Source organism: Onychomys torridus, chromosome 4 (genome assembly GCF_903995425.1).
Source record: "Onychomys torridus chromosome 4, mOncTor1.1, whole genome shotgun sequence".
Classification (NCBI taxonomy): Eukaryota; Metazoa; Chordata; class Mammalia; order Rodentia; family Cricetidae; genus Onychomys; species Onychomys torridus.
Genome location: NC_050446.1, coordinates 92,413,011 through 92,436,172, shown reverse-complemented (window position 1 = coordinate 92,436,172; position 23,162 = coordinate 92,413,011). Strand labels below are relative to the sequence as shown.

At 43.7% G+C, this 23,162-nt stretch overlaps 1 protein-coding gene and 1 long non-coding RNA gene across 6 annotated transcripts in view; one reads left to right on the top strand and one right to left on the bottom strand.

Moving 5' to 3' along the window:
- Positions 1-597: 597 nt before the first annotated feature.
- On the bottom strand, positions 598-8,311 carry LOC118583092. 2 transcript variants are annotated; one of them, XR_004944815.1, is made up of 5 exons: positions 8,255-8,311; positions 7,980-8,168; positions 7,698-7,853; positions 7,457-7,546; positions 598-977 (listed from the first exon to the last, which is right to left on the bottom strand). It is a non-coding gene; the product is annotated as an uncharacterized LOC118583092 (long non-coding RNA). The 2 variants fall into 2 exon arrangements; XR_004944814.1 differs by having other exon boundaries at positions 7,980-8,303.
- A 29-nt stretch (positions 8,312-8,340) lies between these two features.
- Positions 8,341-23,162, top strand: part of Fsip1 (fibrous sheath interacting protein 1) — a 131,359-nt gene continuing 116,537 nt past the window's right edge. For all 4 annotated transcript variants that reach the window (XM_036186406.1, XM_036186405.1, XM_036186404.1 and 1 more), the window contains exons 1-5: positions 8,341-8,559; positions 12,087-12,219; positions 13,636-13,816; positions 15,863-16,011; positions 16,545-16,632. In XM_036186406.1, the coding sequence (XP_036042299.1) occupies positions 8,465-8,559; positions 12,087-12,219; positions 13,636-13,816; positions 15,863-16,011; positions 16,545-16,632 (646 nt within the window). In that variant the 5' untranslated portion in view covers positions 8,341-8,464. The remainder of the gene's footprint in view (positions 8,560-12,086; positions 12,220-13,635; positions 13,817-15,862; positions 16,012-16,544; positions 16,633-23,162) is intronic.

Here is a 23,162-nt window from a genome sequence, read left to right as displayed (position 1 = left end):
CAGGGTTCTGTGGCTATTCACTTATTATTTATTTCTGAGTTGTTCCCTCAAAGAAAAATTATTTCTGTGCCTTGTTGCTTAAGACCCTCAAAGCTGGTTTGCATATGTCGTCACCATGTGACGCTAATTGTTTTCACTTCCTTAACTTTATATTGAAATAAGTACAGAAGTTTATGTCATGGTCAAGTTTTCCATAACATACACCGTCTCTTCATTTTAATACGATTGATGGTTGATCTTCCTTGTCAACCTGACAAGATTTAGAGTCTCCTGTCACGGAGGAGGGAAACCTCTTAAGGTTGCTGATGAGGACATTTCCAGGGAGGTTTAACTGGTCTGGGGCCCATAGTGAACAGAAAGGAGAAGGTGTATGGATCACCAGGTTCATTTCCCCCAGCTTCCTGACCAGGCAAGAAGGCTGTGTAACCAGCTGATTCATGCCCTGCTGCCACGGATTCCCTGCTACAGTAGACTGCATCTCCTAAACCATGACCCTGAATCAAAGCTTCTTTCTTTAGGTTGCTTTGATGTTTTTGTTTTTGTTTTTGTTTTTTTCCCATAGCAACGAGGCAAAGACAACTATCACAGAACCCAAGCTGTATTTTAATATAGACGGCAAGCTACAGAACACAAGGAGCAAACAAATAAAACTTGGATGGGATTAGTTCCGTTTTGGATTCAAGGGCAAGTGCATTGGTAGGCTAGAAGCGGGCCGCCGGGCACCTATGTTGGTTTTCAGTCCAGGGTTGATTGCTGCCTTGAAATCATCAAGCTTCTCCCCAGCCATTATTCATGTGCAGTGGGTGTCTCTCCCCCCACTTCCCCTGCCCAAACCTGGCAGTGGGGGAGGCCCCAGGAGCAGCACAGTGCCATCTCAGCTGGTTTCAGCAAGGGACCTGCGGCTTGCCTCAGGAAGCTCCTGGCAAGTCTTTAGTTCTGTACAGGTATGAGTTTGCGCAGGTGACATCACTTTGGAGCTAGCAACACAATGAGAAGGTTAAGCAGGGTGTCACTGAGGGGACTCTCTCAGAGAAGAGAAACTTCTGTCCCTTTCTCTGAAGGAAGCACTTGCAAGGCAAGCTGCTCTCTTGAGGGAGGGCAGAGTTGAAAAGACCTCCTCCCCCAGCCCCAAATGACAGCAGGAATCAGGACAAAGCTTCATCTCCATTCATTAAAAACCGATCTCTAGGGACTGGAGAGATGGCTGGCTAAGAGCCCCAATTGCTCTTGCAGAGGACCAGAGTGCAGTTCTCAGCTCCCACATTGGGTTCCTTCCAGCTGCCTGTAACTCTAGCTCAGGGGGACTCTTCTGGTCTTTAAGGGTACCCCCAAGTGCTTGAGTGCACACTCATTTCTACACGCATGCACACACACAAATATATCAATAAAAATAAAAATCTTTAAAAACAAATCTCTGCAACTTATAGCTCTATTGGTCTCTCTCTGTCTCTGTGTGTGTGTGTGTGTGTGTGTGTGTGTGTGTGTGTGTTTGTGGGGGGGGGAGGTGAGCACATATCTGTGTGAGCATGAGTGTGTGCTAGCTATTATCATCTCCAACATCTGGCAAGCCCCACTTGACATTCACAGCCCCTGAACAAATGAAGGTCACATGACAATGTGTGCACTAACTCCTTTCACTTAAAACAAAAACAAACCAGAAAAACCATAGGCATCATTATGGTTTTGGAACAATAAATATTGAAAAGCATCAAGCCTTAAAAAGAAAAAAGAAGAAGGTGTCCACTGCCCAGGACCTAACTCCATATAGGCATCCACAGTAGGAAGGAAGGAGGGAAGGCGCAGAAGGAAGACAGTGGGAAGGGCAAAGCACTTCCTATTTCCTACCTTTCCTTTTTCAGAAGTACCTGCTGTAGTTCAGAACCCTGGGTGGAGCTATCCCAGGGAGAGCTCCAGGGGAGCAGCCCCTCACCACTCACCCTCTGAAACATGAACTCCTCCCCCATCAATGGTTCCCCAATAGGCTAAGGGTTCAACTGCCCCAGAATCACTAGTACTAGCTAAAATTCAGGCTCCTGTATGGTTCCTGGACCTGCAGAATTGGGGGTGGGGTAGGAGGCATTAACAACACCCCCAAGTGATCCTTGGACATCACTGGGAACTCACTGGCTGCTGGTTTAGTTCAGTTTTAGTTGCTAAAAATGATACCATAGAAAGATACCCAACCAAAAGGCATTTTACTTGAAATACAAACCGAGACTACCTGTCACCTGGGCTTCATTCTTTTAGACATGATTTACTTTCCTGTTCACTCTGGCTTAAATGGATGCACTGTGGACATGCTCGACTAGAAGGTGCTGGAAGCTGGTATAAAAAAGAGGAAGTAGAATAAAACATACACTTTGCACATCTGCTGTTTTTATATAAACAAGTGTGAGAATTTCCTGTTTTTCTAACTCATCAAATGGTTTCTATTAGCTATTTATAATATTTACTACTATTTTCAGATCTGATTTTCACTTCTCCAGTTTGAATGTCTATTTAAAGATACACCCAAGCACAGTACAAGGAACCTGAGATTTCAGCCCTGTGGTCTCTTAAATCACACCTACATCCAAGGAAAGCAAGGGCTTTGGAAAGGCAGAGGCAGTCCTTTCAAGAGATAACCAGCACCATCTAGTGGACTTACATCATTCTGTCAAATTCAGACCCTCGTCCAGACTGAGACTATGTGTTATAGACTCTTAGGGTGGCACAACTAACTTTCTGACGCTCTCCTTCTCAAATGTAAATCTGCATGATAGTTATGCCAACTATGGGGGTCTGGGGGATGAGCAATGAAGAATCTGACGTCCTAAGCATTCCATAGGTGTCATTTTCAATAATGCTAAGCACAGAATCACAGGAGGTGGGTCCCGACGGTGGTACACTCTGTCAACAACCCTTCAGAAGAAATGGCTTTTGAGCTTGCTCTGTGATGCTCTCCCCGCACATTGTTACAGTTGGGAAAAGCTTATGGTGAGACAGGGGAATTGGCGGCGCTGCATCTGGGAGCTGGAGCCCCAGATGGAACACAATGTGGGCCTTTTCTCAGTCCTTCAAAACTGACTCCACTCAGAAGGAAGGTGCCAAGAGCAGGGAGAGATGAGAAACAAAAACAAAAGCTAACTCCAAAGTCAACACTGCCATATGTCCCCCAACCTGGAATAAGACCAGGGGAAAGTAAGCCTAAAATCCACCCACTCTACAAAAACTCCGTGCGTTCTCCTGAAGGCATAATACTCTACAGAGAGTATCTGCAGACCGCAGAACTGTAGAAAGCACAGCAGAGAAAAAGATGACTCTTTCTGTCCTATTTGAATGGTAACTGTTCTGAGAGTATCCCCCTCAGTATGACACAGGAGCACATGCAAAAACTTAAGAACAAACACAGAACAATTCCAGTGTCTTAAAGCTCGCTCTCAACATCCACACAGCCCCTGAGCAATTCGTAAAATGAGAACAGTAGGAGGCAAATGAAATGAGAAAAATACAGAGACAGAAATTAACTCCAGACTGTTTGATGCAAAATAGGATCAGTAAGGACGTAGTGTGGGGTGATTGCAGAAAGACTCAAATTTTGTTTCCATCCAGTTTATATAGTTCTTATGTTGCATACAATTTTAAAAGGCAACTGTTTAAACAGGGAAACCACCGGAGATGATAGCAGTCTTCATAGCTCTGTGTTTTCTAAGTTTTCTGCCTCCATCAAATCACCAAGAAATGTGAAAAAATATTAATGGCCCCCATTAATCTCCCGATTTAAAAACTGGAGAGGGGGGGCTGGGGAGATGCCTCAGCAGGTAAAAGCACTTGCCACTTGAGTGTGAGGACCTGGGTCCATAGCCCCAAAGCCCCATAAAAGCTGGAGGGGGTCGAAACACATCTGTAAGCCCAGAGCTCCTTTGGGGAGATGAGGGGTGGGAAAAGGAAACTTCCAGAAAGTTCATGGGCCAGCCACTCTCAGTCTCATAGATGGAAAGACAACAAAGAGACTGTATCAGATAAGGTGGAAGTACACGTACTTACACACACACACACATGCACAAAGAAAATATGGCCTTTGTTCACAGAACAGAGCAATGTGTAGGCATGTGGAGATGGCTTACCTATAGGTACTCAAGAAGCAATCTGTGGTCCAGGAGCCCTGACATCACCTGTGATAGTCCCACCAGAGATCTAATGAACATTTTATCAAGACCATTCATTAAGCGATGCATTTACAATTAAAGGTGGAGAAGGTGGTGTCGATTTCGGACATCTTTGTCCTCAGTGCAGACCTGGTGTCAGGAGTTTATGCAATGGTGATTCTAATGTGCATTGGAGTCAGTCAAGAACTGCAAACCATGTCCAACCTCATTTCCCAAGTGAGAACATGGTTGTCCATAAACATTTGTGAATTTATCTGAGGGTACCCAACTATTTAATACCAGATTCCTAATAATGGTACTTTCTTCCTTATTACAAACTTTCTTCATCTCTTATTTTATGTGTATGGATGTTTTGCCTGAAAGTATATCTGTGCACTACTTGTGTGCAGGGCCAAAGAGGGCATCAGACCCCGCAGACAGATGTGAGCCACCATATGGCCGTTGAGACCGAACCCCAGTCATCTGGAAGAGTAGCCAGTGCTCACAACATTTGAGCCATCTCTCCAGCCCTCCCCCTTTATTAAGACATTTACAAAGCAGGTGTCATAGTTTGGATAACTGTCCCCTGATGGTGCCAATGTTTGTTGCCAGCCTGTGGTACTATTAGGAGATGCTGGAGCCTTCATAAGGCAGTTATGTGGGATGTAGTAGGTGACAGGGTGGGGAATGCCTTTGAAGCAGATGCTGGGCCAATCCTTATTTCTCTCTGTCTTGGCTTCTCAGATGAGCTGGCTCATCTCACCAGTGCCCCCCCCCCCCATGGCATACTGTGCTGTGAAAGCCCAAACAAAAGGGCCAGTGACCATGGACCCCACAACCATGACCCCAATCAATCTTTCTTCTTTGTAAGTCCACTTGAAGTATGAATATAGATGATTATTTATGTCCTGTGGTGACAGGGCCTTCTCAGGAAGCAAGCCACCCAGACAGTTGGGAAGCTGTATTCCAGGTAGAGGAACTTGGGGAGCTGGTGTGTGTGTGTGTTTGTGTGTGTGTGTGTGTGTGTGTTGGAGAGACAAGTTGTGTTTGTAAGTTCCTGACAAATACTGATCTTTAACATGTAGAGACAGAGATCTAAACTTCAGGATCATTGTTCCTCTTTCCCCTTGGTATCAAAGCCAGGACTTCATGCAGGCTAAGTACAGATTCTGCAATTATACCTCCAGGCTCTTAAATTATTCTTAAAAAACTTCCAACTTTCATAGTCTTACTATTATGATCCCCCAAAGCATGTGTTTAAATAATCACGACTATCAGGTCTGGAATACTGCTCGGAGATTGAATACTTGCCTCTTTGTATGTGTAAAGCCTAGATTTCCATCTCTAGCGCCCCCTCCCCGAACAAGGACAAATAACACCCAAATGCAAAGAAAGAAGACCCCCAAATCCAAGTGACTAAATTTAGAAGAGTTTGGAAGAATTATAAATTATAGTCAAATTCTGGAAAACACAGAGAATATTACTAAGTCGTATTTGAGTAATAAAATATTAACTAAGAGACAACTGATACCAAGGTCAAAGGAAGTAGCATTTTCAAGGGGAACAGAGAACATAGAGCTGTAGTTTAGGTATACGGAACCAGGTTGTCCCTGAACAGTATCTGGCAAGCACAGGCAAGGTTCATATATATTTTTTTAATAGGTGACTGCCACAAACAGTAGTTTGTGGAGGCAGTTAGTTGGCTAAGCATGGATCTTTGACTCAAACCCATTTTGATTAGCTAACTAGGGTAAGTCCAGTTGAGAAATGCTGAAGACAGTGTTTTCAGCTGTTTACTCGACTTTGCTGGAACATTTTGTGCTCTGACTGTTAGCAGATGTGCAGTCCTCTCCCTGCATCTAGACTCCACTTATACAGGTGACCTTAGTTACTTCTTTGTCTTTGCTTTTGGTACTGTTATGTCTCATGCACAGGGGCTCTCACTTACCACTGAGGGACATCCCCAGTCTAGTTACTCATTTCTTTTTTCATATAGCATGTACATCTTCCAGTCAATATCTTGGATTGGAATTGTGACTGTAAGGACTTACTTTGAATCCCAAACTCATTATTTCTTTGTTCTTTTTCTTCAAAGGTATGTATGTGTGTGTGTGTGTGTGTGTGTGTGTGTGTGTATGCACGAGTGCCATGATGCCCATGTGGAGGTCAACACACACACACACACACACACACACACACACACACTGTGACTCAGTTCTCTTCTCCTACCTTTACATGGGTTCTGTGGCTTGAAATCTGGCTTCCAGGCTGGCATAGCAAGGGCCTTTACTTGCCAGGCCATCTCCCTGGCCTGTTTTTATTTCTTGAAACACTGTTCACAGAATTTGTATAACGCATATGATGGTATCAGCTACCTAATGCTATTTTATTCCCAAGAGTGATTCAATTCAAGCTGGGTGTCATGGCACACAGGCTTATAGTCCTAGTGCTCAAGAAGCCCAGGCAAACAGAAGCATGGCAAGTTCTAGAACAACCTGGGCTACACACACACACACACACACACACAGAGCGAGAGAGAATGCACTAAAAATGACTCCCTGCTGGCACAGGCAGGGCCCGAGCATGTACCAACTCTAAGGAAGACGGACAAAGAAACTGCCATGCCCTCCCTGGTGTTTCGGCCTGGGTTCCAGGAAATGGTGACCTCAACTTCTGACTTAGTGTCGTAATGTCTGCTCTCGCTTTGGCAGCGGTGCCCCTGGATTTCTTCAGTTACGTCTCTATGCAGGCTGCTAAGGGTTAATTCTCACCCAGAAGCAGAATATTTTCTTTCATGTTTTGGATTTCCAAACTTAGAGAAAAGGGGGATTTGGAAAAACACCAATTTCCTGAGAAGTACAGGGAATTTTCCTGTGGAAACATTAACAGTGAAGACAGGCTGGAGCAATGTTTATCTGGGTAAAGGTGGCAAACTGGAGGGCAGGGAGGTTAACGGTTTGATCTTTAGGGCCTGCGGGCATTGTAAGGAGTCTAAGAGAAATGCAGAGGCATGGGGAAGCTGGAGGGGAGGACGGGCAGGATCTGACTGAGGTTCTGAACATGCCTACTGTGCTTCAAGTCACAGGAGATGCGAGGGGGTTCTAACCAAAGGAACTACAGGTAGATTATTGCAAACATCTAGTTGAGAGTGGGAACACTACAGGGCTGAGAAGTGTCTGGATTCTGATACACTGTAATGCAGACTGGTAGGTAGCATTTATAACACACATTGGAGGAAGAGGAACTGAGGATGATGCCAGAGTTGCTGAGTTGAGCCTGGGAGGAGGGGCTACAGGGAGGAGACTATGGGAAAGTGGTTTGATTTTCACCTGCTAAGTTTGAGTCGGTTCTCACACAGTGGAGGGGCCATGCCTTACTGAGGTCCGATAAAGGAATGGGGTTGAGGAGAGACATCTGACCTGCAGATAGAGACAAAGGATCAATAGCACACAGGCAGCATTTACAGCCAGGCTTTTACAGCCCATCCTACTTTAGATTATAGTTGTGCCCTTTGGGCAACTCAATTTATACTCATTTGTTCTGATGAAAAAGACTGGAGAAATATTGTACCTGCCCCAAAGGATGAGGTTAAAGGGCTCTGGGTGTGAAAACACCTTGTAAACAATCAAGGGCCATTCAGACTGGAACGCAGCAGGTGTTGGAAAGCACCTGGATGAAGAAAGAACGCCATTCTGGTGACCCAGGCAGTGAGTCCTTCCTTATGCACTGCACGGAGAGAAATTATGAGTAATTATGAAGGTGTCAAAAGCCATCATAACCCGTTTTTATTTTACTTCAGCCCAGTTTTTTTACAAAACTAACACACACACACACACACACACACACACACACCTCTCCAAACTTGACAAAACTTTCACATACGACATCTCTGAGCTGCACATCAGTCCTGAAAGAAGAGGATGTTAGTGTGTTAGTGATACGGGAAGTAACTGAGCTCTGAGAGGACAAGCGGGCCTGTAGGACATCCTAGTAGCAGGTCAGAGCCATGAAAACACCGGGATCTTTGCTCCGGAGTCCAACCTAAATATGAACAAACCATTCCTCAGCTAGAACATGCACTGTAAAAGTTATAGGACGGCCCCAGCTCCGCAGCCTCCCACTCCCACCACTTCGGCGGTCTTCCTTGTAGTTCACGGTCCCCAAGGTCCACCTCTGATGGTACAGCCCTTACACCTATCGCGAGACCGAGATCCTCGCGCTTCTAGTTGCCGGGGCAACGGCGTTCTTCGAGGCAGCGGGCTTGGGACTGCTGCATCTTTATCTCCACGGAGGCGGGGGGGTGGCGGGAAAGACCCGTCCCCTTCGAGGGGAAGTGGATGACACTTGGATGTCAGCGGTGCCAGTCGGTGCCTAGGCGTCCAGCCTTTGTTCCCACCGGGAAGGTGAGGGACTGCACGGACCACGGGCAGAGGTCGGTAGCTTTGCGGCACAACCAAGAGGGGAGGAGCGGAGTCCTGGCAAGGGTCGACTCCGGGGAGAGGAAGGACTGGGTCCCCAGGGGCGGGGCCACCGCAGTGGGTGTGGTCTGTCCTCCCAAACCAAAGCGGGGCAGGGTTACAGGGGCGTGGCCATGCCTAGGAGGGACTGTGGAATCTCAGGGAAGTCATGGTCCCTGCAGGAAACTCTTTATGCATTAGTCCATCTTTCTGAACCTTCTTGCCACTGAGGTCTAGAGAACTAGTTAGTAGCTTAGACTGTAAACTGCACACAGTCATGACACAGAGAAAACGAAAATAAGAAGAGAGCTGGTAAACACTGGCCTGGAACTCAGTGTTTCTTATGATAGAAGAAATGTAAACCAAACCTATAGGTAGGTTTGGAAATCCGGCAGGCTGGGGAATATGAATAGGCTTTTCAGACAACCGTCCAGCAGCAAACCAATCTAGGGACACAGGCAGTTTTGCCTCATCAGAGCAGATCATGTACTAATTACATGAGCTGATCAAAAAATGGTATAAAACTTTGGCATTTATGAGCAGCTGTTTATTACCATTAGAATCTGGTCACATATCTATTTCATTGAACATCACAAGGTGACTGATACTTTAATTTTTATTTGTTTAATACCCTAAGAAAATGTGCATCCTATATCATTAAATGAGGAAATTATGAAACAGGAATTTCTGTTTGTTAAAGTTGCTCTTTTCATTGTAGACCTACATAAGAGTGATTGCTAATAACCACACAACAGAGTCAATATTAGGCTGTTTTGAAATCTCCTCTGCCAAGGAAATTAATCCATTGTTTTTCAATTTTGCCTTAGGGCAGAAAGCAGCCACGTCCTTTGTCAAATATCATAAGAATGTGCTGTAGCCCTATTGCTACAGTATTGTTGCCCCTGGAAGCTCTTGAGGTTTGTGAGTCTCCGCAGTCTACACAGCTCTCAGCCCAGTGTCTTCTAGCCTCCTACTAGGATGTCCCGTTAAGCCCTCTTAGAAAGTTCAGTGGCTTTCCTAACCTGGAGTCCCAGTCTTCCAGTTCCTCCAAAACACAGTATGGTCAGGCCTGCCACAGAAATAGCCCATTCTTTAGTACCAACTTCTGCCTCAGTTTCTTTTCTGTTACTGTAACAAAGGACCGTGACCAAGGCGACTCGTAAAAGAAAGCCTTTAATTGACTTACAGTCTCTGAAGGTTAGCGTTCATAATGGCAGAGTGAAGGCATGGCGGCAGGAACAGCTGAGAGCTGCATCTTCATCTAAAAGTGGAAGGCAGAGGGAGCTAAGAGGAAGTGATGAGTTTGTTAAACCCTCAAAGAGGGACCCCTTTACCCCTCCCTCCTGTGCGCCCCCCCCCCATGAAACACCTCCTCCAATAAGGCCACACCTCCTAATCCTTCCCAAACAGTTCCACCAATTGTGGACCAAGTAGTTAAACATCAGAGCTTATGGGGGGCATGCTCATTGAAACCACCACATGGGCTTAGTGCATCGCTGATTTCTTTGCAAACTATCCTTGTGTTTTCTTCTGGCTCCTGGAAGATTGCCTACTCATTACTTTTGACATTAGTTTTTACTTTTATCAAATACTGTGGTCCAAATGTTAAACTGTTGTGTAACATTCACAGTGGACGCAATAATAGAACAATTCCTGGTCACAGCCTCGGGAGGCAGCCATCTTGAGCTCTGAAATATTACGCCTAATTAACTATTGTTTGGCTTTATCAATTTTTAGATGTCCTCTTCAATTTCCTATTACAATAGACTCTTCTACACCCCTCCTTTTGGATACTGTTCCCCACGCCCACATACTCAGTGAAGGTGTGATATTGGTTAAGTCCATACTCAGTGCTCCTGTAACTAAGAACACATGGTTTGGTTGCTTTCTTGTGCAGCTCTTCATTTTTCATTAGGAATTTCTGTGTGAAAAGTGATTTCTTAAACACACAATACATCTGCAAGATCCCATTACAATGGTCTTCATTCTGATTTCTTTTCCAGATGGTCAAATACACAGTCTGTCAGTTACATTTTCTGTGAACCATGATTTATTTGATTTGATATGTTTAGGAGGGAACATTAATAGTAACAGACCAGTTTTTGAAGCAAATGGAAAGATTTCTGGGGTCTTTCCGCTGATCCATGTCACGGATGGGTCCCCGTGCCATGGCCTTTTTTTGACATGTATTATATTGGCTCTGCCACATGCTTCCATCTCCCCACTCCTCTCAAGCTGCAGTAAGTCCTTCTTGACAGGATGCTAAGGGCATGGAAAAGACATTTGGCCTTTTAGTGACTTATGCTTTTCGGTGGTGATGTGATGGGGCCAGGGTGATCCATCATCCCACAGTAACAATGTCAGGCCCTTCCTGAGTGAGTTCCAACCCTTTTACAGAGTGTGAATAATGTTGACATCAATGCCTTTTTCAGTTGCTGAGTGGGAAGAGCTGACCAACTGTTCCCTGAAGTTAGCAGCAGTGGCACATTGGGCAGCTGGAGGCCACGCTGTATTATTTCTCAGTGTGCCTGAGAAAATCTGCAGCTTATTAATGTTTGTGCTTCCTTCTGTGTGTGAAGCCTCTTTGGGTTCTGAGTCTGTGGTTCCCACACAGCGTGAAAGACAGGCCACTTTGTAGAATAAGGAGGGACATTGCAGTTTCAATGCTTACATGCAATCATAAGCATTTAGGAATGATTTGGCAGAGAAGCTCTCCATTCATATTTAAGCTGGATTCTCAGTTCCTTCTAGTTTCCAGTATGCATACTGTTCCACCACCCCCAGGCAGATCCAGGAGGGTCTTTATCAAAGGCCTGGTTTGGAAGGTTGTGCGCACAGTGTTTACCGTCTCCCTCCAGCTGAAGCTGTTCTGCGTAATTTAAGCTAGTCTCACTTCCAAAATCCATACTAGACGCACAGTGGCGATAATGAAGACAGTCTGTGGGTAGAGTCTCATGGAAAGTCATTAAAGAGGAGGCTGATAGAGTACAGCCAGCTAGTGCAAGTCTGTCCTCCAATAAAGGATGTGTGTTTTATTCTCTTGTGCCGGTCAGAAGCAGAACTGCGGATCTTAGGAGGGGAGAGCTGATTAAATGAGGAAAGTGCTTCAAACAGCGTGGCTGATCTGGAGCAGGAAAGGCTGGAAGGGGGTGAGCCCAGAAGGAGGGAGCCAGGAGCTCCTAGCAAATCATTAAGATGCATTGGGTCTAGACTGAGAGAGGTGTCCTTGGAGTGTTCTCCTGGGGAAGAGCAAAGTCACACATTTCTGTTTTTGTTTTCCTGCATCAAGACAGTGAGACAGCATTCACATCTGCATCCCACTTCACCTGCTATCAGTATCTGATGTATAATCCGTTCTTTTGATGACATGGAACAGCGCTTATGTGTATGTGACTTTGGTAGTGACAGGTTCTGAGTAATTGGCTGTAAACCTAAACTGATGAAGGAAGGAGATGTTTAGACCTCTAAGTCACTTGCTGCTCAATTCTTTTGGTTGGTTTAGGATGTCGATGGATGTTATAAAGGGAAACCTAGATGGAATTTCAAAACCAGCTTCTAGTTCAAGATCACGTCCTGGGAGCAGAAGTTCGAATACTTCTCTGGAGGTGCTCTCGCCGGAACCAGGGGCCTTCAAGGTAACCTTTTGCTTGGAAAGGAATTGAGCTCCCAGTCACAACCGAGGAAACCAAGGTTGTCGTTAACTCCCATTTAGATGTCATTGTTAGAGGCCTTCGGAGAGTATTCACAGGTTCCTGACTGTAGATTATTCAGATGAACACGCTTAGTTCTTTTCTTTCTCTTCTCTCCACTGCTGGCTTTCTTTTGGGGTGTTAATTTTTTAAATCTATGTTAAACATTGATAAAGTTTGTGTGTTGTTTGGCTTCATAAGGAAACTTTGTATTCCAATATCTAATATATTGACCCATTGACATTTACTATGAAAATAGTTCAATATTTAAAAATAGATGGCTCAGAGGTAAAGTGTTTGCCATGTACTGTGAGAACCTGAGTTCGAACCCCAGAACTACATAAAGCTGGGTATGGTAGTGTACATCTAGATGTCCAATGCTTCTGTGGTGAGGTGAGGGTTTGGAGACAGGAGAATTCCCCAAAGCTTTTGGCCAGCTAATTGGTGTACATGGTCCCTATCAACAGAGACCCCATCTCTTCTCATGAAGAGAGTTGCAGACTTGCCAGTTTATTCTTAGTGTCACACACCTGCCCTTGAGATAGGGCTGCCCGTCGCTATGGTGGAGTGTTGAGCATGTGGGTATTTTCCAGTGGTTGAGCCTGGGGGGTTGGAGTAGACAGTCCTCCATGGAGAGAGTTCCTTTGAGAACTCAACTCCTCCTGGGATGTATTCACTGCACCGTTGACTCTCATTGTCCTGTGCGGATTTCGGAGTTTTACACACTGTAGTTTCTCTTGACCCACCCATGAATGTCCCTTTTTGCCCTCTCTCAGGACAACACAGCTAGGCCAAACTGCTGTTTTCAAAATGAAGTTTGCTGAAGTGTAAAGGGAAGTTGAAACAAAATAAGAAACTAAGAATAACTAAAGTATATGAGTCTCATTAGAAGACTCTTATCAGAAACACATCTCATTCGAAATAGGCACTTTTTTTTTTTTTTTTTTTTGTGGAGCTGAGGATCGAACCCAGGGCCTTGTGCTTGCTAGGCATGCGCTCTACCACTGAGCTAAATCCCCAACCCCCCAAATAGGCACTTCTGAGTCATTCAGCTCTCTCAGCAGCAGGACAGCGGAGAAGAGCGTTCCTCAGCATGGCTCTTCTGGGCCAGTTTCAGCTCTTCCCCGCTATTATTTAAGACTGTGGGACAATGGCATTTATTTGGTGAAATATTAAATTTAATTTGCAGTTGAGTTGCACTTCGTCAAAGGTCCCACGTTTCTAGGAACTCCAGTGCTGGTGTATTTGTGCGTTCATTAATGTTAAATGCACGAAGCGTGAAGTTTTAAGGAGATACATTATCTTTTTAAGTGTCTTTGAGTGTCATATTTTGGAAATTCTCTTGTTGGAAATTATTTTTAGGTTGACATGGCAAACAAGTTGAATTCTAGTAAGGAGGGCCAGTCATCAGACAGTGTGGAAGGAAGAAGAAATAGCCGTGCCGACGACAAGTGGGCAGGCTGCTCTGAGAGCACAAGACCCGCCCACGAGGGCTCCGCAGAAGACCCGGCCTTGTCTCAACAGATGGTCCCTGAGCCTTCAGGTGGGATGACACTGTTGCAGACACTGTATTTAAAGTATTAGAAGTCTATTTTTCAGCTATGTACAAGCGATAAACCAAAAAGGAGACTTGCTTTTGGTGAGAAATTAATCACTGCCTTTTACATATAAGAATATCGAGTCTTTAAATACATTTAGAAATATAACAAAATGTGTTACTTCATAGAATTATTATTATGCTCATATTGCATTCATTAAGGGGGAATATTTCTGTATTGTATGCATGGTTCATGGATCAGTTTTGATGGCTAATGTTGCAGAATAAGATTATTTAGGTCATTTATAAATACACTTTAAGGGGAATCCCGTGATGATGAGTAATACTGATATCTTAAAAGCTACTTTTCTCATGATATTAAATTAATTCTAGTCACATTGAGTTGGAACTGCAGTTCTCAGTTGTGTTGTGCAGGACTCTGGGGACATGGGTGTTTCTGAGGCTCTTTCAGAGACTCTGTGAGGTAAAAACCATTTTCATCATGACACTGAGATACCATTTGCATTTTTGCTTACTGTACTGCATTTGTAGTGATGGTCCAGAGGTAAGTGGTGAGTCAACTGCTTGGGCCTAACTGCCAGTACAGACCATGGCACCAAATTGTATGGGGTTGTAGTTGTTAAGAAAGAGCTAAGGGAGCTGTTGAGATTAGCTGTTGGGCCCAGTTCCCAGTGGCTATTTATATATATTTTTTCATATTGTGTGAGTTTGTTCAGAATACCTGGTATATGGGCAGTGAGCCTGCGAGTGCCAGGATTGGCAGCTAGGAATTAAACCAGAGGCTATTATATTTGAAGTATGCAAGCAGCATCATTTTAGGTTATTAGGTCAGTACTCCTTTTGATGTCTTCCCTCTTTTGTCCTTAAAGAGGTAGAGATGTGCATTACAGGCAAACATCACTGACTCTTTGAGCTTTTACTTGGCATGATGTACCGTTTTAAATGATCTGACCTGGAAAGTCTGAGACTTAGCGCTGGAGCGCTGATGCTCATTTCAAGTTCGTCAGCTTTCACAGGGGGAGTGTTACCTGGTAGCTAAGCGCTTGCTCTCGCTGTGAGCCGACAAATTTGGGTGGAGCTTACTGTTTTTGTTTATTTTTTCCAGAGCTGAGAACCGAACCCAGGACCTTGCGCTTGCTAGGCAAGCGCTCTACCACTGAGCTAAATCCCCAACCCCGAGCTTACTGTTTTGTTTACTAGTTAGAACACTTTGGATATACATGTAATTCAGATACAAATTTGCCTCAGTTTACCAATTAAAAGGAAGAGAGGATGCCTTGGGCTACATTGAGGACTGAGCAATGAGGAGGACGCATCAGTGCCTGTGAGAAAAGCACTCGGCACTGTGCCCACTGGGCAAGTCTACACATGGCTGTTATTACTTTATCATTAGTTATTATGTTGTCAGTTAAGCCCTGAGTGACAAAACTTCCAAAGTCCTTAATTTAAAATAAGATATCACCTGTTACTGTCTTCTCACAAATATTTTTATGTGATTCAGGACCCCCCCCCCCCAAAAAAAAAGAGAGAGAGAGAGGGGTCAGAAAAGGCGTGTCTGTGGATGTGGAATACGTGGCTCGGGATGTGCTGCCCTCGACTGTAGCTCTCTGGTACATGCCCCCTCTTTCAGTTAGCCGGAAACAGATTAGAACAGGGGCCGTGTCTCAGTCTTTACTTTTTGTTTGGTAGGTTTGGATGTAGACAATCTAGCAGGATGAGGGAGAACCAACTTGGGACTTAAAATCACAAAAGAACAACTTCTGTGCCCAGTGCCGTAACTTATGACCCCTTTGAAGGGTTCAGTGGTCCCACTGTAGAATAGAGATAAATGTCGGTGTGTGATTGGACAGCTATATAAAAAGACACTCAAGAAATCGCTTTGTCCATGAAGTTAGTACTTGATACTAAGTGTATTGGGTGTTACCATTGGCCAGAAGTATCGGCAGACGAGAGAACACAAAGTAAGAATCAAAACAAAACGTTGCTGTTTTATCCAACTTCAAATCCATTTCTACCTTTAACACAATGCAGGTGTTCTCGGGGGGCCAGATGCTCAGCTTCAAAATGCTATTCGTAAGATGCACAGACTTGATAAGATACTGGCCAAAAGACAATGCAGAGAAAAGGAAGTTAAAAAGCAAGGTGCAGAAATGAGAATGAAGTTGTGGGAGGAACTCAAGGTAAGAACTGCAAGCCAGTTTCCTCGAATGATAAGAAACGAGTGGCCTGTGGTGGTGGTAACGTGGTCCTCCTTATCGACTTATTTTGGAAAAGTAGTGGCAGTGCGTGCGTGTGTGAGTGTGTGCATACATGCGTGCGTGTTGGGATGGATATTTTCTGGAACCAGGGATGATAATTGGTCTGTGACATTCCAGCCTTCTGGCCCTGCTCTGGCATGCTCATTGCCTATGGGCAAGCCCAGCAAACCTTCATACATACATATACATATACATATATATATGTATATATATATATGTATATGTATATGTATATGAAGATGCTGTAAGCAATGTGTATGTAAGTTTGTTTCTGGGAAAACCTATTGATGGAATTTTGGAGAAACAGGAAATATGCACAGATTTCATAGGTAAAGGAATGTAAATGACCAAACCTTTCTGTGTATATACACAGTTGAGAACTGGGTTAGATTAAGAACTGGCTGGTATATTTACTTTCCTTTTTCATATTTAAACTTAAACTGTTCTTCCATCAGTCTGCAAAAAATACTGAAGACTTGGAAAATGATGAAGAGTTGGATAACACAAAAAGATTTTTGTGTCTGACTTCGAAATCTGCAGCTGGTGAGTAGAGGGAGGTCCGTAGTGCTCTTATCCAGGCTTGGCATGTGCTGCCCCTTTCCTCTGAGAGTTGCCCAATGCAGAGGAAATCATTGATCGCCTTAGGTAGGGTCATAGGGAAGTGTCTGAGGGCAGGTCTGTTTCAGTGTTTTAAGGGCTGTTCTGTCTGCAGGGCCTAGGGGGAAAGAGCAGGCCCCCATAGGTCTGCACTCACTTCCTGTTCCTCTTGGATCCTCTAGATGCTGTTTTATGCCCTCAGTCTCGCCCCGCTGAGGTCTCACTATGGATCACTCAGTCCTGTGCAACCCCTTTGTAAAAGTCTGTTGCTGGTTTGTCCGCTGTCTCACAGCCCCCCTTTAGAGGCAGCCAACTTTGCTTCTTTCTTTGCTTTTCTTTGTTTTCCCTCCCCCTCTCCCTCCCTCCCTCCCCCTTTCGCCCTCCTTCCCTCCGCTCTCTCCCTTCTTTTGTGGTAGGATAGTTTCAGAATCCCCTTCCATATGCCACATAGGTGGCAGTCCAGTTTTGTGTGGCCAGGGATGCTCTAAGCAGGGCCTCTGAGTTCTCTGAGAAGGCTGGGTTCCTCTTGTCCTTTACAAAGGGGATGTTTAACATTTCAGAACCCCAAATGCCTCATATGGGACTACGGGAAGAGTTCTGGTGGAGGTACGGTTTGAGGGAAAGTATCTCTTCACAATTGTCCCTTTTGTGGTGGGGGGAGGGGGACACAGCACCGAGAGCTCAGAACCTTGAGTGATTAGTTTTTTTTTCCAGTAAAGAATTTCTTTTATTGTTTTCAGTGTTTCTGCTGAATGTTTATTCTCCCATCATGCATCTTGTCTTTTCTGTGATGGACCATCATTTCACTTTAATGTTTCAGCTTAAAGCTTTAGGTATACTCATTACTACTGAAGTCCAAAGAAAACAATGTCACCTGATACTAAAGACAATATATGAGAGGAGAATAAACAAATAAAAAGAAATACCATTATATGATGTAGAATGTAAATCCTAAAATATATTAATACATATAAGTATTGTATATTTAATGTATTTGCAAATATAAGTTTTCTTATTAGTTCACATTGGGCAACCTGGTTTCCTATTTTATAAACTGTGCAGAGCAATTAGGGTTTACAGTGCCCCAAATTGTTCTCCGAAGAGTCTGGGTGCTCCATCGGCACTGCCCCCTCCATATGGGAGGACTTCTTTGTAAATGGACTTCTCCAAGTCTCTACTGGCTTAAAGTGATGAGGCATACACTGGAAAAAGGACAGCCATTAAACAAATGGTCATGGGCAGAAGGTGATAGCCGAAGAGTGAGTACAACCATATCTCTCACCGACACAAAAATCAGTTCAAATCAGACCGGAGACCTTAACTGAAAACCAAGACACCGAAGGTGCTAGGGACAACACTTTAGGTTAGAGGCATAGGAAGGAGTGTTCCGAATGGAACCCCGCAGCACAGAAAATAGCTCCAAGAATTGACGAATGGGATTTCGAGAAACTGAAAATGCTTGATGGGCCCATGAGATGATTCTGTGGGCAAAGACACTTGCATCCAAGCCCGAAATGCAAGCTTAACCTCCAGGACCCACAGGGTAGGAGGAGAGAATTGACTCCTGCAAGTTGCCTTCTGATCTCCATATAACACACACACACACACACACACACACACACACACACACACACATATACATACACATATATATACATACATACATACATACATACATATAAATTAAAAAGCTTGTGCATAATAAAAGAAACTAGCTACAAATTGAACAGATAGCCTATAGAACAGGAGACACATTTTTTTTTTTCCAGAACAGTTCTCAAAAGGAGAAATACAAATGACCAGTAAATATTTTTAAAAGTGTTCAACATCCTTAATCATCAAAGACATACACATTAAAACTATGTAGGGAGTTGGGGATTTAGCTCAGTGGTAGAGCGCTTGCCTAGCAAGCATCAAGGCCCTGGGTTTGATCCTCAGCTCAAACAAAACAAAACAAAACAAAACAAAACAAAACAAAAAACTACGTAGGTATTCTATCTCACACGAGTTGGAATGGCTGTCATCTAGAAAACATCTGACCAGTGCTGATGAAGCTGTGGGGAAAGAGGAACTTTTTCTTAGTCTTGGTCGGAGTATAAACTGGTGAAGCCACCTTGGAAATCAGAGCACAAGTGCCCCCCCCCCCCCCAAAAGGACAACTAGCCCAGCGACACCACTCCTGGGCATCCACCCAGAAGATTCCATGTCCTGAATAGAGTACATGCACACTTACATTTGCTGCGGCTCTATTCACGGTAGCAAGAAAATGGAATCAGTCTAGCTGTCCATCAGAAGGTGAATGGATAATGAGATTGTGGTATGTGCACACAATGGGGTTTTATTGAGCAGTGAAAATGAAGTTTTCAGGAAAAGAACTGATTTCCAAGGAGGTAGCCCAGTCTCAGAAAGACAAAGAGTACCTGTCCTCGATCATGAGCCCATCCTAGATTCTGATTTTTACACATGTGTGTTTATGTGGGAGCGAGTGTGTGTAGAGGTCAGGGAACTAGAAAAGGGCAGTAGGGGAGGGTAACAGAACACAGACTAGGAAAGCAGGCCAAGCCTCTGGAAGCATTCTCAATTACCATTTCCTCCTTCCTAGCTTGTGTCAAGTTGGCATAGAACTAGCTGGCACACTCCCATCTACTGCAGAGTGTTGCTGTGTCCCTTGCTGTGACCAGAAAAATGCCAACTATTCGTACATTGTCCACTGGGTGGCAGCATCTAGTCACAGCCCATTCTTAAAGGAGCAAAGCTCCTAGCGCGGGACCTAGTTTGTCTTGACTTTGAATTAAACATCCAGAGCTAGTGCCTCATGATTCCTAAAGGTCTTCCCTAACAGTTCCTAGGGAGACTGTGTTCTGCCTCTTCTGCAGCTGCTCCTCTTTCTTCTCTCTCAGGAGTCTAGTCCTCAGCATTTCTCTCTTAGGCTGTTTGGTTTTATCCTTTTTCTTGTCTTCCTGCTGTCCTTATTTCCCCGTGGTGTAATTGTATCAGTTATCTATGGCCACATAACGAATTAACTCAGAACCTGGCCTATTAAAACAAACAAACAAGCAGTTCTGCCCTTCGAATTTCTGCCATCTTGGAGGAGGGTGGCTGGGTGGTTCTGACTACAAGTAGGTGGTCATCTGAAGGGGCTCCTGGAGCCCAAGGCTGCTCTAACATCACTCATAATACTTCCTGGAAGGTCTTAGTTCCCTGCTCACCTTTGGCTAGCCTCTTAGGTTCCTTATGAATTTGTAGAATATTTACTAATACAACAAGGCAGCTTGTATCCCTTAATATGGGAGATACGCACTCAATAGCCTGGGTTCTTTTAGCATTTCCGTGATTACTAGACAACATTAACGAGAATATGGTGTCTCATATATGATCATTCCTGTACCAGGGAATTTGGCGGGTTTCACATATTTATTAGTTATTTATTGGTTTTATGTAGCTCTTTGCTATATCTACTTCAGTTGGTGACTATTTCAACATATTTTCACAAGTTCTAAGTGATATGGAGAAAAGATAGACTTTTTATAAATTTATGATTAACTATATTATAATTTATAATTATACTCTGTTATGTAGTATTTTATAATTAATTAGATCATGTTATTCATTGTGATTATCTTTAGTTGTATGCCTTGGATCATGTTAATTTTGAACTTACTAACCAGAAAAATGTTAATTTTTGTGTCTTCAGTAATTGTTCTCATTCTCAACACTAACTGTAGACTTAGTGTTGAAGATTATTCGGCCCATTTCAACAGCTAGATTTCTTGATAAAATTAACATTTTTAATTAATAGATTTAAATAATGAATCTATCTTTTATTCCTAGGTCAGCCCTTCTTGCTTATGGAAGATTATTCTTTTAATTGGTACTGATTTGAATGGCTGAATTTATTCAGAAGTTCTGTTTCTATAAAGCAGGATTAGAGGCAGAGATGGCTCAGTGGGTTAAGGTGCTTGCTGCCAAGCCTGATAACCGAGTTCCATCCCCAGAGCTTACATGGTTGAAGGATACCTCCCTCAGGTTGTCCTCTAACCTCCACATGTGTGCTATGGCATGAGCATGCCCACATATATATACACACACACCTATGCACACAAACAAATAAGAAAGGATTAGGTTTTGTGTATATATATGTGTGTGTACATGTGTGAACATTTCTGTGTGCATGCCTGGATGTTGTAATGAGAGGGTTGGAGTAGTGGGTGTATGTGCTTAGATATATTAACTTCAGAAAATCAGTGGTCATGGCCACCCATTTATTTCTATGCTTTGAAACAGTTTACATAACACAGGGATTATCTGTTCCCCCAAATCTGAACGATTTCATTGGGAAACCCATCTGGCTCAGGTCGTCTCTTGGAGACCATTCTCTGAGTCTTCTCGGCTTCTCTCATGTCCACTGTCCTCCCATTTGCTGGTTCTTCTGGAGTCAATTTGGGCAGGAGTCCTCACTCTGGATTTAAAGTCTCCACATACACAATAAGAAAAACCCCACTAATGCAGCATCTCAAATCAGTATCTTAATAGTAATTCTCCATATTGTGTGTCTTCTTACTATGTCTAATTTTGTTCCTGGTTTTCCCTACTTGAAAAAAAAAAAAAAAAAGGAAATTAAGAAAAAAGTAAGCCTTTCAATTTTAGCAGAACTCCAAATTCACAGAAAAGTTACAAGTATGGTACAGAGATTTTATTTCTGTCTATACCAGCCCATCAGGGGTACCTTTCATGAGTGTGGTATGTTTGAAGTGAACCAGTACTGGTACGATCTTATTAAGCAAAACCCAACTTTATTCACATTTCTTTAATTTTTGCCTAATGTTCTTCTCCTGTCCCAGGATCCCACACAAGATACCACATTATATTAGCCCTCATACTTCCTTGTCTGTAATGATCTTGGCAGTTTTGAGGCACACTGGTCTGGCATTTTGTAGCATATCCACCAGTTGGAATTGAGCTCATGATTTCCCATGATCAGACTGGATTGCACACTCTTGGGAGGCAGATGACAGAGTTAAGGTGCATGTTCATTATGTCACAGTGTTAACATGCGTGCCACCCTGTTGACTTTGACATCCCTCCCCTGGCTGAGGAAGTGTTTGTCTGACTTTTCCACTGTAAAGCCACTCTATTTCCCTCTTTTCCAGCTGTAGCTTTCATGAGGAAGTGGCTCCTCAGATGGAGACTGTACAACTTTGCCCCACTGAGAGCAGGATATGGGCCTACGCTGTCCTACGTTGTCCTGCAGGGAGAGTTGTCTGTTTCTCTTTGACTCACTCTTTTGTGTCAGTACTAGGCTGATATCAGTGGATTTTGACCTCGGACTGTGAGTTGGATTGGCCCCACTTCCCATCTGGCCCTTGGATGGTCTCTTAGCTGGTACCCGCGTCCCTTTGCCCCCTGCTGCCACTGTGGGGTTTGTCTTGTTTTCTTGTTTCTGACTCTTCTATATTTCCCACCCGAGTCTTGGAACCAGCCATGTCTCCAAGGAGCCTGATTCCTGTCACTGGAGAGTGGTATTAGACGTCAGCGTCTGGGTGCCAGGTGGAGTTTCCTCTAGGAAAAGAAATGTATGTGTGTATACTAACCCATTGTGCATGTGTCTGTAAGTATGCCTGTCTGTGGCCGTTTCTGTATGAGCTAAAATTGAGTTCGCACACACTCATGTGTCTGCCTGTACTACATCACCCGACGTGGACAATAGTGGTCTAACCCTCTTGCTTATCTGTATTCCAACGTTGAAAACCTGTTCCCACCTTCCGCCATCTCGTTACTCAATTATTCAGTTGCACAGTACACAAACAGTATTGCTGACCCACAGAAAACACTTGGATCACCTGGAACGTAGTTTTCACATTCAGTTTCTTTTGCCTTTGGTCTTTCAGGATCCATTTTTCAGAGTTAGAGTTTTGGAGTTAAGCGGGCACCTTTTCATATGTTTCTATTTAATGAGATTGTGTTATTCATTTGTCATACATTTGGATTGTCTTGCTGCATTTCTGCATTCCACATGCCGATTCCTCAATCTCTTGACTGATCTTTTCAAAAGATCTACAAACATTGATTTTCACTCTTTATGTTCTGGTGGTAAATGCCTTTTAAAAAGGTCTAGTGCCAACACTCACAATTACTGTATAATATGGAAGAGTTTTCCTGCCCTAGAAGAGCCCATTGTGTGGACCCTCATTCAACCCTCCTTCCTTCCCCAACCTTCCAGCTGCCACTGAATTTTACTCTATTTATAGTTTTTGCCCTTTCAAGAATGTTGTATAATTGGAATTTTCAGTGAAAGCCTTTCGATTACATTCTTTCACTTAGAAGTATGTACTTAGGCCTTTTGCTGACATGGTAGCTAAACTTCTTTTTTGGTTGTTATGAATAATTCTTCATTCTGTTGATTACTCTCTGTTCTAGTTGAATTTTTGTTGCTGTGATAAGATACCCTGACGAAAGGCAATTTAAGGGAGAGAGAA